The 16,928-nt window shown below is 43.1% G+C and overlaps 2 protein-coding genes across 4 annotated transcripts in view; both read right to left on the bottom strand.

Annotated features, from left to right (window-relative positions):
- The window catches only part of LOC124187792 (CCR4-NOT transcription complex subunit 6-like), a 478,238-nt gene that overhangs the window by 393,428 nt on the left and 67,882 nt on the right, over positions 1 to 16,928 (bottom strand). The window lies entirely within an intron of this gene.
- LOC124187791 (transcription factor mef2A-like) lies at positions 8,657 to 14,951 on the bottom strand. Its single transcript, XM_046579965.1, has one exon. It carries the CDS (start codon positions 14,360 to 14,362, stop codon positions 12,425 to 12,427), a length of 1,938 nt encoding a protein of 645 aa, XP_046435921.1. The 5' UTR covers positions 14,363 to 14,951; the 3' UTR covers positions 8,657 to 12,424.

Below are 16,928 nucleotides of genomic sequence, written 5' to 3'. Positions count from 1 at the left end.
GCGATGTCCATTATTCATCACATTAACCTGTAGCAAGTCATGAAAACGTGTCGTTTTGCATCAAGTGTGGAATCAATCGCTCTCCGGCGCACACGCGGCCGGCATTGCCTAATACAGACTGCGTTAAATGAACATGGGATGCAGGTTTGAGGTCGTGAATATACAGAGTGCCGACAACGCGAGCAGCATATAATAATATCCTCGTACATGGACCACACAAAGTTTTTGTCCGTATTGACAGTACGATTTTCTGCCGCGTACGTGAATGACGTTGTAGGGAACTTTGAATTTGTTGGTTTACTTAGTTGGAATGTTAATTAACAACCGTGATTGCAAGGAATTGACCGAAACAGTACATCAGTAGGACTGTAGTGCACGTTTGAGTTTATGCTATTTACTATTTTCAACGATGATAAAAATGACGAGTTCATCTGTTTCTTAACAGAATAAGTTCTCGTTGGTATCCTTTTATCGCTAGTATCAATGCAACGCTACGTGAAAGCTTTCAATCGCGGAGTAAGAAATGTCAAAATAGGCTGTAAATATACCTGTTTCTGTAAAGAATTTGCCGACGATTATAATTGTGGAATCCAAGTGAGTCGACATTTCGTAAACAGGATCACTGGTTTGTCTGATATACAATAAATTACCAATCAAGCGGTTCCAATTGTGTTTCGTGTTTCTTTTTGGTTTACCGAAAAAATTAATCTTTCCTTTCCTATAAATTATGCAGACTTGAATGTAGGTCACAGATTTTCCCGAACACGACTACGTATGTGTAATTGAAAACATTTGACAAATCGAACCGTAGGCTGTACTGTAAAGCATCGCGATATTCCATGCCAAGGGAGGAAAAATCTCGTAACCGTGTATACATGTATATATTTTGTCCACACTGCATTATTCAAAAGGCAGAGTGTGCCCGAATAATATCATTCAGCGACAGTGATAAATGGCTGCTTGATATACATATATATATTCATTCATACGCACGCTATTTCTTATCAGGAGACGATATCGCAAACCGAATTGACAAAGAAACCTGTGGCTTTCCACAAAAACGAATTTTTCTTTTTTACCAACGCAGGTTACATTTTGCGTTTCACTTTAAAACAACTTGTCGACTATTCGGATTCTAGAATATAGCCAAAGAATTTTGACATCACCGCGTCGCATTCGACCTGCATTAAGCGATAATAACGTCAAGTGAATTCTGCTGTGCACCTTTTGTTTCCGTGACAAACTGCCCGAGTGAAAAACCGCTTTGCACCGGGAATGCCGACCGTAACGTCAGCGCCGTGACGTGAGCTGCAGAAACGCGAATAGAGTGTAGAGATGGAAACAATGAAAGAGCGAGCAGCGAGCAAAGAAAGCGTCGAGCGATGACTGGCTCGCGTATTACGGTGTCGGCACCAGGTTCTTGCATAACCAACAATCGGTGAAGGAAAACAGCTGTTAAGGTGGTTAGTTGACGTTGAGGAGTCTTGTCGTTACTGGGATACATCGGGAACTTGTAAGGATATCGTCGGAGTATCCGAGTTGACGGAATCAGATTACGCACTTCACCTAAACTAATTACACCTGTACACTATATGTTCCAGGTGGGAACCAACTGCACGATCGCTGCATGATATACAGATTCTAGGTAAGTTCGTGGAAATCGGTATTCTCGATGGAGTTATGGATAATTTGATATCACGTATAAGCGCATAGTAAATTACGGAATACATCCCTCACAAGTACAGTGTACAGAGTGAGGGTGTCAAACGTCCATTAAATATCAAATTCCCTGATATTTCCCGATTTTCCAGGACTCATTTCAAACTAACTTCTTAGTCTGAAAGGTTCATTCTTCTAATTTCTGGAATAAAATTTTTCGCATTTTACTCATGTTTCAAATCGTTGCGGTTTTTATTGGCCCACCCTGTATATTGCTGCTACTTGGTGTAGAGTTAAATTAATCCAGACGACTTTCAGCGGTAAGATCAAAGATTATTTACGACTTGTACAATCCAAATTACACCGCAACGATCTTTTGGCATTTTCATATCTTTATCTGGACTCTGGCTGGTGCTGAATTCCTTTCATACTTCCACCGCAATGTAACCCAAGGTAATCTATCCAAACCAGACAAAATTTAAGTGCATATAAAGAAGATACCCTCGATCTTCCCGAAAATCGTATAAAAACTAGTCGAAAATGTATTCGTCAGTTGAAAATGCCCACGCTAAATATTCAAGGTCTCTCGTCCAAGTCCGTCAAAGCCCCGATGGTTATCAGTGACCCGGTGGCAAGACCATCGCTGGTAGTTATCAGGACCGAGCAGAGACCATCGAGCAAAGTCCTGTGTCAACATTGAATTCGAGAAGTCATACAGACACACATGCCGATCTCCGTGTCCGAATCCACCCCACCCGGAGGCTGTATGAATAATTCAAAGAGGATGAACTGGGCTCGATTTGAGCGAAGCGCTCCGGCGTCTCAGGATTCGATTGATTTCGCGGCGAATATCCGCAGCGGCCGGTTCTGAATATAACTCGTTCACGAATATATATCAGAGATGAATACGATGATACGCGTTTGGATCGCGGAAAGATTACCAGACGCGATAAGACGAGGCGGCGGCACGCGAGTCGCATCCCAGGAGAAGCTGTTACCTACTTATAAATGTATGTAGGTAGGCTTCTACCTGCTCACTCAACTCGCACGTACGAACGAACGAACGAACGCCGAGGTGCATTTGAACGCGTGAGCGAGGTTGATCACCGGATACACAATCCAGTTTACAGATTAATCCTATAATTAACTGGTTGAGCGCCTACTCGAGTAGTTTTACTACTCGTTGCGTCGAGGTGGGTAGGAGCCACGCCAAGAACCTGGGTCGTGTGGAGCCCTGTTTGCTCTTCCGCTGGGCGTAAGTCGTCTTGTCGGGACGAGGCGAAAGGGCGCCCACGCACAAACCACCCTCATTAGTATGGCTAGTTTGCGGCGTCCGAAACGCGATTTCATTACCTCGATGATATTCCGGATCCGCTATCGTGCGGCATCAGTCCGAATCTCGTCGTTCGTTCGAAAATACCCAGCAACTTTTTTCACGTTTAAATAATAATCTGCTCGCTGATGATTGGATTTTGTTTCAGGCAAATGTCATTTACCGATTTAGGGTGATTAGTTGTGTGGTTAATTGGCTAGCTTCCAAAATTTTAATTTTTGTGTTTTCCAACTATTTCGAATTAATATTCTGGATAGGTTTTTTGCAGTAAGGATAGTTATCGAAGTATAATATCGACAGTGTTGCGGTATAATATCCCATTAGCCATTAACATTTTTGCAGATCACTGATGTGATTACTAAAATATTTATTCAGCCAGATAAAGCCAAAATGACCGTATGTATTATAGACGGTCATTTATACTTTATTTATACGTGTCTGGTTTGGTTCCTTGCAATTTTTAACCGGTTATTCGAAACGAATTTATGTTTAATTACGTATTGCGAAAGATAAGAATGTAAGTGGAACTTTAGAATCAAAAAGTAGACGGCAATTCATAGATTGCCTTTCACGAATGGCTTTAAATCCCTTAAACAACAGACAGGAATATTGTATACTTTTGTATCCGGTTCCTGCATTTTCAATTTCCTGCCCCAGAGATGCGGATACTGTACCTCATATAGTCGACTTTATGACGCTACAAGATAATCGGTTATTAGCAAAAAGTTGAATAAACTTGTTCACATACTGAACTTGTAAGCCGCTTGAGTAAAACAGCATCTTTCAAAATCCTAAGCTCAATATATAATATTAAATTGACAAAATTTGTAGAACTCATAGTTTTTTCGTTTTGTTTAAAAAGAATAAAAATATTACTAAAACTGACTACTTACCAGCACCTCCAGTGACCTAACATCTCGATTGAATTGATTGCTTACCTGAAAATAAATAATTCACTTTCAACCCCTGCAATTTGTGCACAGCGGTAACATATTTTCACATTCAAGTGTAAGCCGAATACACGATGAATCGAATATCAGGAACTAAATTGGTTACTACAATCTCATGGATGATAAAACCCCAAACGCCAAGTAAAATCTGTCCACCCTATACAGACTATGGTGTGCTTCCTTTCAGAAAACGAATCAAGAAAGATTCACAAAATAATAATTAACAATTCATAGATCGCATGATCTATTTACTTGGAAAGCAAGCGGCAATGTGACAATCAATCAAGACATGCTTACAGTATTCTATATTTCTTGAACGAAGCGTCTACTCCTCGTCTGCTTTGAAATACGGTTGAATTCACGTTATGCGATTGGAAAATTCACGACCACAACTTCTGAGAGAAAGCGTAAATGCTAAGCCTCGAAGCTGTCTTGAAATTATATATCAAGATGATTTTAACGTCTTAAATTACAAAACAAGAATCACATAAAATTTTCACTTCTAGCGAATAGTTACCCGGAATCAAGAGGATAGCAGTTGTAAAAAGCCGGCTCGGCATTACGCAAAACTGTAAAAACAATGAAATAGCAACGTCTCTGTAACCGGCGGTGCATGGACTGCGTCCATTTCTCATGAAATAATACTATTACCCAATGTAACCTTAATCGTTTTCGCTAAGGTCGTCGTTCCATCGTCGCCACGACGTATAGCAAGACCAGACGCAAAAGTACGTTCGTTACGCAACTTGTAACATTAAATTAACAAGCAGTATAAGTACGGAAAAAATATTCACGCAAAGATGCACGATGTTTGGCCAGTCCATAATTCAAGATAACGTGAGTATAGTGACAACGGAAGTGAAATGAAACAAATTTTCGCATCAATCGGGAATAGACCTTAATCAAAAACATAAAATAACAGTAAATTCCCGATTCATACTAAAAAATTATATACAAATTTTTCCCGGAATAGCTCGTTTTGAATTAGCACGAGTCAAGCTGGGTAATAAGAAGGCACAATCGAGCCGAGGATACAGGACTGCATCTGAAATGGGTTTGTTATAATTATGACCACATTGCGTTGATTAACCCATGCGAATAGAGAGAGTAAAGCACGGTGCACAACAACGTTTGCAAATTAGTTAGAAATTGCGTAGGCGGATATGTAGGCAGGCATTGCTGTACCTGCAGGTGCTCGTGGTGTACACGCACACACACACATATATACTGTACACACTCTAATTGTCAAAGCCAGACTACCCAGCTGGTATAACAGCCGCTACGGTTCCCAGCTGACAGTAAACTACCAGCACCAAACGTACCCAGTGCTTGCGCCCCGAGAGAGTGACTGCTGGCACCGTAATTGTTACAACGTCGGGGGGCTCATCTTTTTCTACCTTTTTGGCGAACAATTTAGTCAGTGACTTCCAACACCGGGATTCTCTAAAGTTCCCCCCCCCGCCGTAGCGTTTGCGTTACTTTTCGGTGTAACGCTGTGCGAAATTTTCGAAAATATATTTATACGACACCAAGGAATGAAAATCAGACCAACGGGTTGAACTCGAGTTGTAAACTCTTCGCCCTTTGCCGAACCCATGACGGGAGATCTCGGATCAGCATTCGTCGTTTTACAAGGCGTAACGTCGCCGATGCGTAACATCTACAGAGAAATTGATTTCACCTCTCGTCTGAATGAATATTATTAAAGTGGCGCAAATACTGCTGAACTGCTTTCCTTGCAACAAGGAAAAGATACCTCGACGGCGTACCAACGATGGGGTGGATACAGTTTACAATTCAGATATATCTGATAAGATGCAATTGTAAACGCGGGTTAGCAAAAAAAAAAAAAAATGAGAAATACAAAACAGCAGCACCAGACAAAATACATTGAGAAACAGCATCGCGTTGCTAGCCTACAAATAGCAAGCCAAAGTATTCTCTCATTGCCTTGCGATAAAGCCAAGAGAAGTTCAATGCTCAGGATTTTCAAGAAATGGGATTGTCTTTCTTTTAAGAGCGATAAGTGTATTGGTAAACAAATAAAGGTAGACGTAATGACCATTATTCCATAATGAGAACTATCGTAAGCTTTAAACAAGTACTATCTTAGCAAAGTAAGGAATCTATCTCTGAAATCTCTTAAGAATTTAAAATGAAAATAGTAATGCTATTGCGATACACTTCGCTTTCCCTGAAGTGTAAAATTCACTTTTCGTGCCTATGTGTCGGACAGCAAAAGCGATGAAACATTCCAAAAATGTGGTCAGTGGCTTGTGATATTTTCAAAAATGATGTCAGTTTTTGAGCGGCAGTCAACCCAAAGAAATCACTTTAGAAAGTATGCTCATCTGTTCAAATTTTCCCCGATATCTTGAAACGGATTAAGTATACTGAATTTCTCGGATTCTTATATTTCTCTGACAGCGAAACACTCTGCTTGTCGTCAACCTTTCACGGTTCCCTGGCATGGCAAACATTCGCAAATGTAACACACATGCAGAAGGCGATTGTAAAGAACCGCTACCATGTATGGGAAAAGTCATATTCAGGCAAACATGGATTCAGGTACCAATACTGGATGAGATGTTCAACACACGCACATATGCTGTGCCAGTGATGAATATCACTAAAAGATGTCTACAAGGAATTAGCTATATCTGTAATTCACGTGTCGTACTGTTGAATAGTTCTGAGTAACCACAAGATTAACAATAACCGTTTCGTGTATCTTCTTGGCAAGTTAAAAAACTCAAAAACGATTCATCTCATTTAACTACATAAAAGATGTTTCTGTGACTCGAGAAGAATTCGCAACGATCCTTCAGAGCTTCAGGTGCGAAAGCAGTATTTTTCTACTCATGTACACTTGAATAGCAGCTTTTCTTCGAGCGTTGTCGTTTTGAAACGTCAACGACTGTTACGTATTTCATTTCATACCATCTCGGGTCTCAGATTTTTACCAAAATATAAAAGCAGCCATACGGTTACGGAGTAATTTCAATCCTCGAATGTAATTCCGTCAGGAGCTCGCAATTATGAGTTGAAAAATCAAAGAAGAAGGTAGACAGCCAAAGACGAGCGTATTAAAATTATTTTGCAGCCAAGCTGACAACGAGTGACAATCGCCTGCTGTTTCTACATCCCGGGTAAGAGTGGAGACTTGAAATTAAAAATAGAATGGCCGCGAGTCAGCTGTGTACACGAGCATAAAAACCTGGGAAACGATTCGAGCATAATTTCTTTGAATTATCAGCTCCTCGCTTGTTGAACAGAACAAATTCTATGACTGTCAAGCTTTTGTGATAGTTTTCAGCAGGAAGTTCCCAGAACGTTTCTGGTGCTTTGTTCAGCGGTAGAAAACGATCCCCGATGTTACCTCTTGTCGCAAGTACGCGCGCATATCCATTCCAGTCACATGCGTGTATAAACATGGCACGCAGGTGAAACCAACGTTTTAAGTATCAAACGAGGCTCTACTTACACAGTTATCATCGTTTGATACACTAATCGGCAGGGCTCGTTAGCCTGCAGGTTGCATTACTGCAATATACGGGTACAAGTAACAGATCAACAACCTGACATCACAAGAGAATATACAAAATACACAGCGCGTTTTACTCAGTTTTCAAGTTAAATTAAGTTTCTATGATTTTATTGGATCAAATGATGGAAGTAAACACGAATTTGATCTGCAAATGTTGTTTATACCGTAAATCTCTCTTGAAATCGGCTTTACCAAGCCACGTGGTCACCGCCTGCACCAACACACGCGCAACTTTCACATGCAACGCTTAAAATCAGTTCAAGTAAAATTTATGCATGTATTGATCATACTACTAATACCCCTGCAGTTTCGGAAAGCTGAACAATCTGATATGGATACATACATAATTATTATTTTTCACTGACTAAAAATACACACTCACTAATTGATTACGTAAAAATGTTTGTAACGGCAAGCCAGTCTCGATTTCAACGCAACGGTGCCGAATTTCACAGTACCAGCTGTAAATTTTGAAATTCTGTAAATATGGTGATTTTAACAAAATGGCCAGGTAATAAACGAAAGCGAATGAACATCGGGTGCATATAAGTATTATTGCACCGCTTTCCAATTTAGTAATCAGGTCAGCATAATCGAGCCAATTTATTGAGCCCAATATCCCGACTAACATAAAGAAGTAGATGATTTAACGGCTACTTTATGACTGAAAGTTTCAAGTAAACTTCTTCGTAACTCCTATTTACCTTCTGGTTTAAAATATGTTCCCAACTTATTTCGTTGATCTTTTCGCATCGTGTTAAATTTATATCTGCGGTTGCAAGAAAGAAAAAAAAAAAAACAATTGTTGCAGTAAATTACCAAAGGTCATTTTCAATATTATGGAAAGAACGATATTTTGTAACATAGACTCAATATTCAAATCTAAGCACAGCTATGGCTGTGTAAAAGTATTCAAATAGTCCTTAATTACCGCAGAGGCATTAGTAAAGTACAGGTTAGGTTGTCAGTGGTATCTGAAAATTTAAAAACATACTGACTACTCAATCAGTTAACGGTGCGACGTTTGATCGGAGCCAAGGTAACATTGAGCTTGATGCTGATAAATTAAATCACTTCGAGGCAAAGTTGAATGAATCGTTTATGATAGGTGTTCGTGTGGAATGGGTAAAGACAGGTTAATAAAGAAACGCATATGAAAAAAGCCCGTTGAAGTTGTATAGATTTATCTTTTCTTTATTTCAGTGTATTTCATTTTATACTGGCTGAGAGAAGGATCTAGACGGTAAAGTAAGTAGAAAACACGAATGTAAAACAGTAACGAATAATTTCACCAACAGCAGGTGGCAGTCTATCTCTCTCTCTCTCGGTCGCGAGAGTACGTGACAAAACGTGGAACGCGTGTTTCTAGATCGCAGATACAAATTGGCATTGTTGGACCATCGTCGAAGTCGGGTGTTCAACGTCGCAGTCCGAATTCGTCCGGGGTCCGTTACTACGTGACTCGTCGAGCCCCAGACTTTCCGCTTCAAAACTCCAGTTACCATAATCGTATTTTGCTACACCATCGCATCGGCCAGCGCGAGGTTTCGCTTCAGAGAAGACATCGTATACTTAACCAAAGAGAGTGAAAGTGCAGACGTTACGTGAGCTCACTTATTCAGAAGCATGAGGTACAATATATGAATGGGAAGTGAAAAATATAAAAGTGACTGTCCGACGCACGAAATAAGGATTGATATCAGCGGAGGTAGCTGAGTTTTCGAAAGGATTATCCGTATTTTGAAGCAGACGCCCAGGCCTCTCTTAGCAAATATATAATACATAATAATAACTGGGACGAGAGCAGCTTGAAGTATTCATTCCGCAGTATCGATTGGACAAAATGTTCCAGGTTTGAAAGAAAATTCTCTCGTCACTCTCGCCCGAGCTGATAAATGAGATCCAAGGCCAAGTTAAAAATGCGATCATTGCGTTGGTGGAATTATTCAACATACGGGAAATGAATCTACCCTATATAAACACACACGTATATTCTAATAAATATATGAATTCATAAACGGGCATCGCTGTCCGTACATATACATATTTCACTTAACCTCTATACATGCTTAACGTTAGTAACATGATTTTCGGTACAACGAATAGAGATTGCAGACACATGTCTTCTCTATACACAAATTTTTACGATTTAGGCTATTTCAACATTCCTTAACACATACCGGTTCAAATATTTCACTCATTGCCACACGTACACGTAAATGGATATAGCCTGACGCTTTACATCCACTACATCCACAGTCGCTGTTCACAAATCGCCGAGAATTCAAGCGACACGTTCTTCCGCACCTTTTTGATAATCCAATCTCAAACCTTGTTAAATAACGAAGTTCGTACATGCATTCGTATGCAAAAGCTATGTTGACCCGCAGGAGTTCATTCGCGACACATTCGCACCAACGCTAAATCCACACTCGCGTACGTTATGCGCTAAATAAATACTTGTTATCCGCAATACACAATCAACTTGATGCTGCAGACTCGGTCGGTAAATGACGTTAATTAGCGGTACAGTTTAGACTAGGAGCGATATGTGGTCGTGATTGCAGGCCGATGAAATCCGATTCCAACCGAGAGGTGGTGTGGCGGATAATTATGCCGGGGTGGAAATCGACCGAACGGGTGATTCAATTATTCGTCTATGAAGTAAGTAGCGCACAGATTTAGTACAGAGCACGGGTCACTGCGAACGAGGTGAACAATTTGGATACAAATCAGGGCGTGAAGCGTACGAGAGTAGCAATTTGGATTTCATGTAATAAGTTCAAAATTCACATATTTTGTTACTGTAACTTGTGACGAATGGCTCGTTGCTTGGCTCGTTTTAGGAAACGTCGTCGTTTCACCCGTGACATGTTGTTCGCCTCGAGATACGCTGGTACGATAGCAGATGTTGTTGGGATTGCAAGATAGAGTGAATACTTCACCAATAACCAAAAAATGAGAAATGGTTCAGGTCGAAGGATATGAAGCGAATGAAACGCAACAGGACTCCAGGGTAGCGTTCAGTGGCGTAAAGACGCAACCAAAAAGACCATCGGCTTATAAAAATGTCAATGACGCTATAAGAATTAATGAACTGGAATAAATAGCGTAACAAGAGATCGGTGGGTTTCGATCGAGGGGCGGTGATGGTAAGAAAAGAGAGAAACTCCCTATAACGACAAGATCAACGACGCGAGATGAAATTTCGTTCGGTTTCCCAGAGATTGCTGGATACGGTCTTAACCGTGGATACATTCGCTCAAGACTGTATTCGTGGAAACGACGAGAAATAGATTATGAATGAAAAAATAATCGCAATCGTGGCGCAGAATTAAAGAGCGGTGAGAATAGGCGGATCAATGACACATGCGGAAGGCTTGAAAGTTGGGTAACACCGAGCAAAGCTGGAACAGGGTCGTTCTCAGTTTCTACGATACAGCAAGTTAGTCGACGAGATGGCTTCCTCCGGCGTTTCCACAAGTCCTTTCGCCGTGAACGAAGGCAAACCCATTTATAACCCACACGTAAAACCATTATCCTTACCCAAACACCGCGTCGACCCCTCTGCCCCCTTGTTCTTCACAAGCCCTCCCTCCCTTGCACACAGAGGCAGACAGGCAGAGACATACTCACGCGCAATCACACAGCATACATATACAGATCTACATAATGTTTCGTTAGCGTTTTATCTTTTAGTTATTCGACATTTTTTTTTTTTCCTTTCTTTTATGCACATATAGACATTGTCGAACGATCAACGAGATCACTTAGTTAGTATCAAGGGGTGTTGATACGTCCCGAATAACGGATGCATTATCCGCAATTTCTCTTTGTTCTCAACTAAACGTAATACACGCACTGAAATAAAATTTCAACTCGCGATTTACACAAGCACGGCACGTACGGGTTACGTTCCCGGAAAAGCCGCTTTCCATCTTCTTCCCTTCCGATCGCGCGGTGCGTAAAGGTGTCCCATTGATCATCACCGCATGATATTGGAGACTCCGAATGCGGTACACAGGCAAATACTTGTTCTATGGACGGTCGTTTGGGAAGCAACCGAATCCAATACAATTCGGAGTAAGTGACGAGAACAAGTTCTTTGTCCTGGTCTATTCTGTAAATTAGACGTTCATTGTTTTCTCTTTTTTTGTCTCTCATCTCCTTGCTAAGAAAAACAATGAGTGATTCCATGCCTGCATATCGCATCTCGCGACGTGGCTGACACATCGGTCATTAGCACGACAAGTGGGACTCGTTTCCTTTCCTTTCCCTTCACTTCCATCTCTCGCCTCCGCTTCTTCAACGACTGACTGACCGACCGACCTGAAGAGGTGGATACATACGCTGCCGGCTTATAGTCAGTGCACACAAGCAGTGGGGCTCATTGGGTCGGTAATCTCACACACGTTGCTGTTTCAGCATGAAAAACAACAATGAGGAGGATCGTAAGCTAGAGGATAGTATAGCTCGTCGCACTTTGCTATTTACGGTATCGTGCATACGTTACGTTACTATCGCACACTCTTCTTCGTCCCGGTGTACGTAATCAGGGAGTACGTAGGCAGACTGGCAGGTAGGTACTCGACGTAAACGAGATACGTGACTCGTTTGTAATCAGCTCACGTACTCGCACCGTTACGAGTTCCGTCTCTCTCTCTTTCTCCGCGCCTCAACTTTTTCTTTTTTGTTTTCTCCCGCTTTTACGTTCCCGCAGTCGTTTTGTGGATTATTCATTTCAATCATCGCCCGACGTCGTAATCGCGCGACGTAGACGATAACGCGATAGGACAGTTCGGACACGGTGATAAAACGACGCAACGAACTTTTTGTGGTTCACCCGAACGGCGAGGGGCTTGCACGAGGCAAAAAACTCTCGTCAATCGCTTCGATCACGATCATCACTCACTAACTGAGTCCACCACTGGTCACTCACTCCTCGGCCTGTAGGAGCGTGCGGAAGTCCTGCTGCAGCTTGGACTCGTGGTAGCTCCAAATGTCGCTCAGATCCTCGTCCGGGAAGGTGAACCCCGATTTGCAGTCATCGGGGACAGCCGTAGGGGGAGACGAGGAGTAGAACTTGATCTCGATATCGCGATGACCATTCAGCGAGGTCACAATCTCAGTCGACACCTCGAGTCCCTGGGACGTCCCGGGAGACGGAGCGGCGTTCCCGGTGCTCCAGCCCCTCCAAGAGGTCGCGTGTTTCGTCCGACTCGTCTCAGCAGGAGGTGCCCTGTCACCGATGACCCCGACACTTCGATTTGGGGTTATCTCGTCGCTGAAGAAACTTGTCGGATCGCTCCAGCTTCTCCTCAAAGCGGCGTTCTCTCGCTCGTGGTAGAACGTCGATATCGAAGCCGACTCCTCGGGATACTCGTGCGCTTTTTCCACCTGCCCGTTGATCCCCTGCGACAAGAACAACGGCACGGAGGAGAAGTGAGGACTGTTGTAGTCTGTCGGCGGCGGCGGCGTCAAATACGGCGAGTATCCGTTCTGGTCGACGTCCCAGATCAGACCCGAGGGATCGCAGTAGCGGCACTGGCACGATCCCGGCCCGTCAAAGACACCCTCTTTGCACCCCGTAACCTCGTTGACCCCGTCAACCACGTGGACGAACTGGTGACCCGTGTTCCTGTAGAACCTCGCCTCGCCGCCGGGTTGCTGAACGCGGCCGGACGGGACGGCGAGGACGTTTCGGTTGTTGTCGAGAACCTTGACGTGGTGCCGGTGGTATCGTTGCCTCGTGTCAACGATCTCCTGATTCGAATGGGGCCGCCCGGAAGAGTAACTTTCTCTGCTCGACGGCGGTCGACGATTACCACCAGGCGGCGGCGTCCGGTGGGATTCGAATCTCTCGTAGCAGACGGGCACGTAGGGCTTGAGCGTGACTATGCTAGACGTCTCGGAGACGCCCCCAGCTGGGAGCTCCTCGGATTTCGAAATCTCCGTCGTCACGTTCGGTGGTTTCCGATCCTTCTTTCTACGCTTCCTCGGCTTTATTATCCTCGGCAAACTGTTCTCCGAATTGTTCGATCCCGAACTCTCGTCGCTCGCGATACTCAGCGAGTCTATATTCGCCACGTTTCCTCCGTTCATCTCCTTACCGGATGACCCTTGACTCAAATTACCCGCCTTCTTCAACGGGTCTCCGCTACGCTGAAAACGCGGCGGTGCGCATCGCGATCCGTTCCCAAAATTCGTGTTGCTCCCTGCGACGTTGTTGTTGCTGCTGCAGTTGTTGTTGTTGTTGTTGTTGTTGTTGTTGCTGCTGTTGTTGTTGTTGTTGTTGTTGCCGTTGTTATTATTAATTGTCCCAACGTTACCGTTGTGTAATTTTCCCCAGGCGTTGAATCGACCCGACAAAATTAGCGGGGCCCCTTGAGTATGAATAGCGAGTCGTGAAAGTGGGTTTCGTTGATGCGGGTTTCCTTGGTCAGTCTCACTGATTAATTGTTGCTGCTGCTGTTGCTGCTGCTGCTGCTGCTGCTGCTGCTGCTGCTGCTGTTGTTGTTGTTGTTGTTGTTGTTGTTGTTGTTGTTGTTGTTGTTGTAGTTGTTGTTGTTGCTGTTGTTGTTGTTGTTGTTGGGCGAGGGTGGGTGACAAGCGGTGGTTATTCCTCCGGGGAGAAGTTGTCATAGATATGAGGGGAGTGCCGGCCCAGCCACCCTGGGGAGAATACTGGACCTGAGACTGATCGGTGGGGTTTGATGAGCCGAACGTTTGTTGGGAGTAGCGAGGTTTGCCTCGACAAATTTGTTCCTGCTGCTTCTTGACACTCTTGTGAAGGGCAGGTCGAGCACTAGACGATATCAAACAGCTTCCGATGTAACGTTCCACCTCCAGGGCGCCCTGGGAGGTCGGGCTCATCTTACCCTCAAGATTACCGTGCCAATCTATGATTACGCCGTGATATTAAACGCGCGAAAACACCACTTTAACTCACACCAACGGTCTTCATAACGCCCGGATTTTAACACCGGTAAATGATTTATAAAAAAAAAAAAGGAAACGAAATAAGTTGCAAATGGAATCGCGATAAGATTCAAGATGAGCCCAAGTTACATGGCGCTCATTTCATGCAAGATCTTCGCTTATCCCATTTTATTCGTCAAATATTATAAACCACAAATGGTTCATTCCGGCCGCGGGATTTACTGCGCTCTATTTAACTGGGTCAACGAGAATCTGGTTCCACCTCGTTTTCACCGATTCAATCGTCGAGCTTTCGGCGGCGCCTCTGCCTCTCTCTCTCTCTTCTTTCGTCTCGCGATTCACAAGGTGCAATTTCGGATTTTGTTAGATCCCGTCTATAGCGGTGAGGATCAAGAACCAGACTGAGACCAGGTCGAGAACCGACCCAGTGACTGTCGAGGATGCCGAACGCTTTGAAACCTCCGCGAAACGACCTTGCGCAATGGCGTCCCGAACAACACTGAGGTTGGGAGAGTCGCGCGCGCCGACACCGTCTCTCTGCCCCGGGTATGAAGCCACCCCCACCATGGCACTGCCACCGCCACCTCCACATCGGCGCGTTTCAAATGCTCCCCACCAGCCAACCGACTTCGACTGCCGCCAAGCGCTACAAACTTTACTCTATGCAATGTACCTATAACACGGTCTTCTCTCCTTACCACCACAATTTACCGAGATTACGGTGTACCCGCGTGCGGGATACGCACGCACGTAGTTCGCTTGCGGGCATTTGTTCGGGTAGGCCCAAAAATTGTTAAGGCCCCGATTGGATTTGCTCTGGCATCACTTGCGATAACATTGTAGCAAACCATTTTCGTTGTCTGATCCCGGGTCTTATTGGATGTTAATTGCATTTCCGTGATGAGCTGATGTGACAGTAGTTAGGATTTTGGTGATCTAGGTATTTGACAGCCTTCTCAGACACCGGTCGAGCACTTTAGCAGATAAAGCTCGTAAAATATTCAAGTCGAGGCTGCAGGGCATAGGCGGGGGTGTAGGTGGGTCCTGCTTGTGTACCTACGCGTCGCAATGCAAAAAGTTACTCGCAGACAGAATAACAGCAATACTCTTTTCGTACAAAAATAAGTCTTACTGAAACCAAATGGCGGACCATAACACGAAATAGCGTGCGTACGGAGCTGAACGGGGGTATAATTTATTGCGGCTCGTTATAAAAGTTGAACTTCGTTGTTGAGTAAGTGTAAAAATAAAGTTTCAATTTATAGCCATTGCAAGAAGATATATATATACATATTCGTTTCGTCTTGAAAAATGAAAGTTACTTTACTCTTTTATGCATACATATATGTGTAAGGGTTCTATAAACTTCAGTGTTCAGAACGAAACGAAAATTTGTCAGATACAGCATCAAACGAATCAAAATCCATACTTACGAACAATACTGCAAGCATTTTTGAAATACTGCTGTCGCGTTACACCGATATGAAATAATCTACGAGTATTGAAGTAAACGAAATTTGGTGAAGATAATTACGCAGGAAACAAAACTTTCATAAAGTAGCAAAGTCATAATTGGAAAAGAAAGAATCCAATTTTACGTTATGAAGTACAGTTTTTTTCTTTAAACTTTAAAACTTTCTCAGGAAATGCATACTTCCCAGAAATTTTTCGGATTAGGTTTTCGGGTTTCTGATCAATCATCAGGAGTTGCTGGAATTCTAGTGGGAATCCTACCCAGTTTCATAGAAATTTGACATGGTTTATCGTGAAAAGCATCACAATGCCACTCGCACGTTAACACTTTTTTCTAATCGGGGCCTAGTATCAAATTGGATCAATCGATAGGGCAGCGTTTTCAGATTAATATGAAAAGATAATTTCATCGTAATCCAAGGCCTTTCAGAGAAGACCGTCAAGTTTCAGTGGTTCCGTTTATAATTATGTAGAAGATACAAAAAAAGTTCATTCGAAATACACATTAAACAACTCAGAGAAAACCCTAGTTCATAAAATTGAGCAGTTCAGTTACGCGCATGCGCAAACATTGTTCAACAGCCCTGTTTAGAAATATGGCATACTTTACGCACGCCTCACAGGCTTCGAAGAACAAACTTTCCAAGCAGGTATTGGAAAAATGAATTTTTTACTCGCAGACCTTAAATAATATTTTCCAAGCACTGCAAAGTTTCATGATGGTTTGTAATTCTAGAATCGGTAGCAATTTAGTTATGAATTATTGAGTCTGAACACAGTTGGAGTGGAGTATAAGCTAGACTTGGAAGTTCGAGCGAACACTCAAATCGATTCGAGTATCTTCGTGTCTGACATGAGCCAGAGGGCATGATCAAGGGTGGAAATAAAACGGCCTTCCCTTTTTCGGACCTCTTTCTTACGCGATTAACGGAGCATTCAGCCTTTGTCGCTGATTATCTCGCTCGATTCCCCAACTTGTTCTTAATTGGTGCCCTTTCATTATCTTTTATCGTTCAGCATTACTCAC

Source organism: Neodiprion fabricii, chromosome 1, assembly GCF_021155785.1.
Source record: "Neodiprion fabricii isolate iyNeoFabr1 chromosome 1, iyNeoFabr1.1, whole genome shotgun sequence".
Classification (NCBI taxonomy): domain Eukaryota; kingdom Metazoa; phylum Arthropoda; class Insecta; order Hymenoptera; family Diprionidae; genus Neodiprion; species Neodiprion fabricii.
Note: the sequence above shows the minus strand (reverse complement) of the source record. Positions and strands in the feature narration are given on the sequence as shown.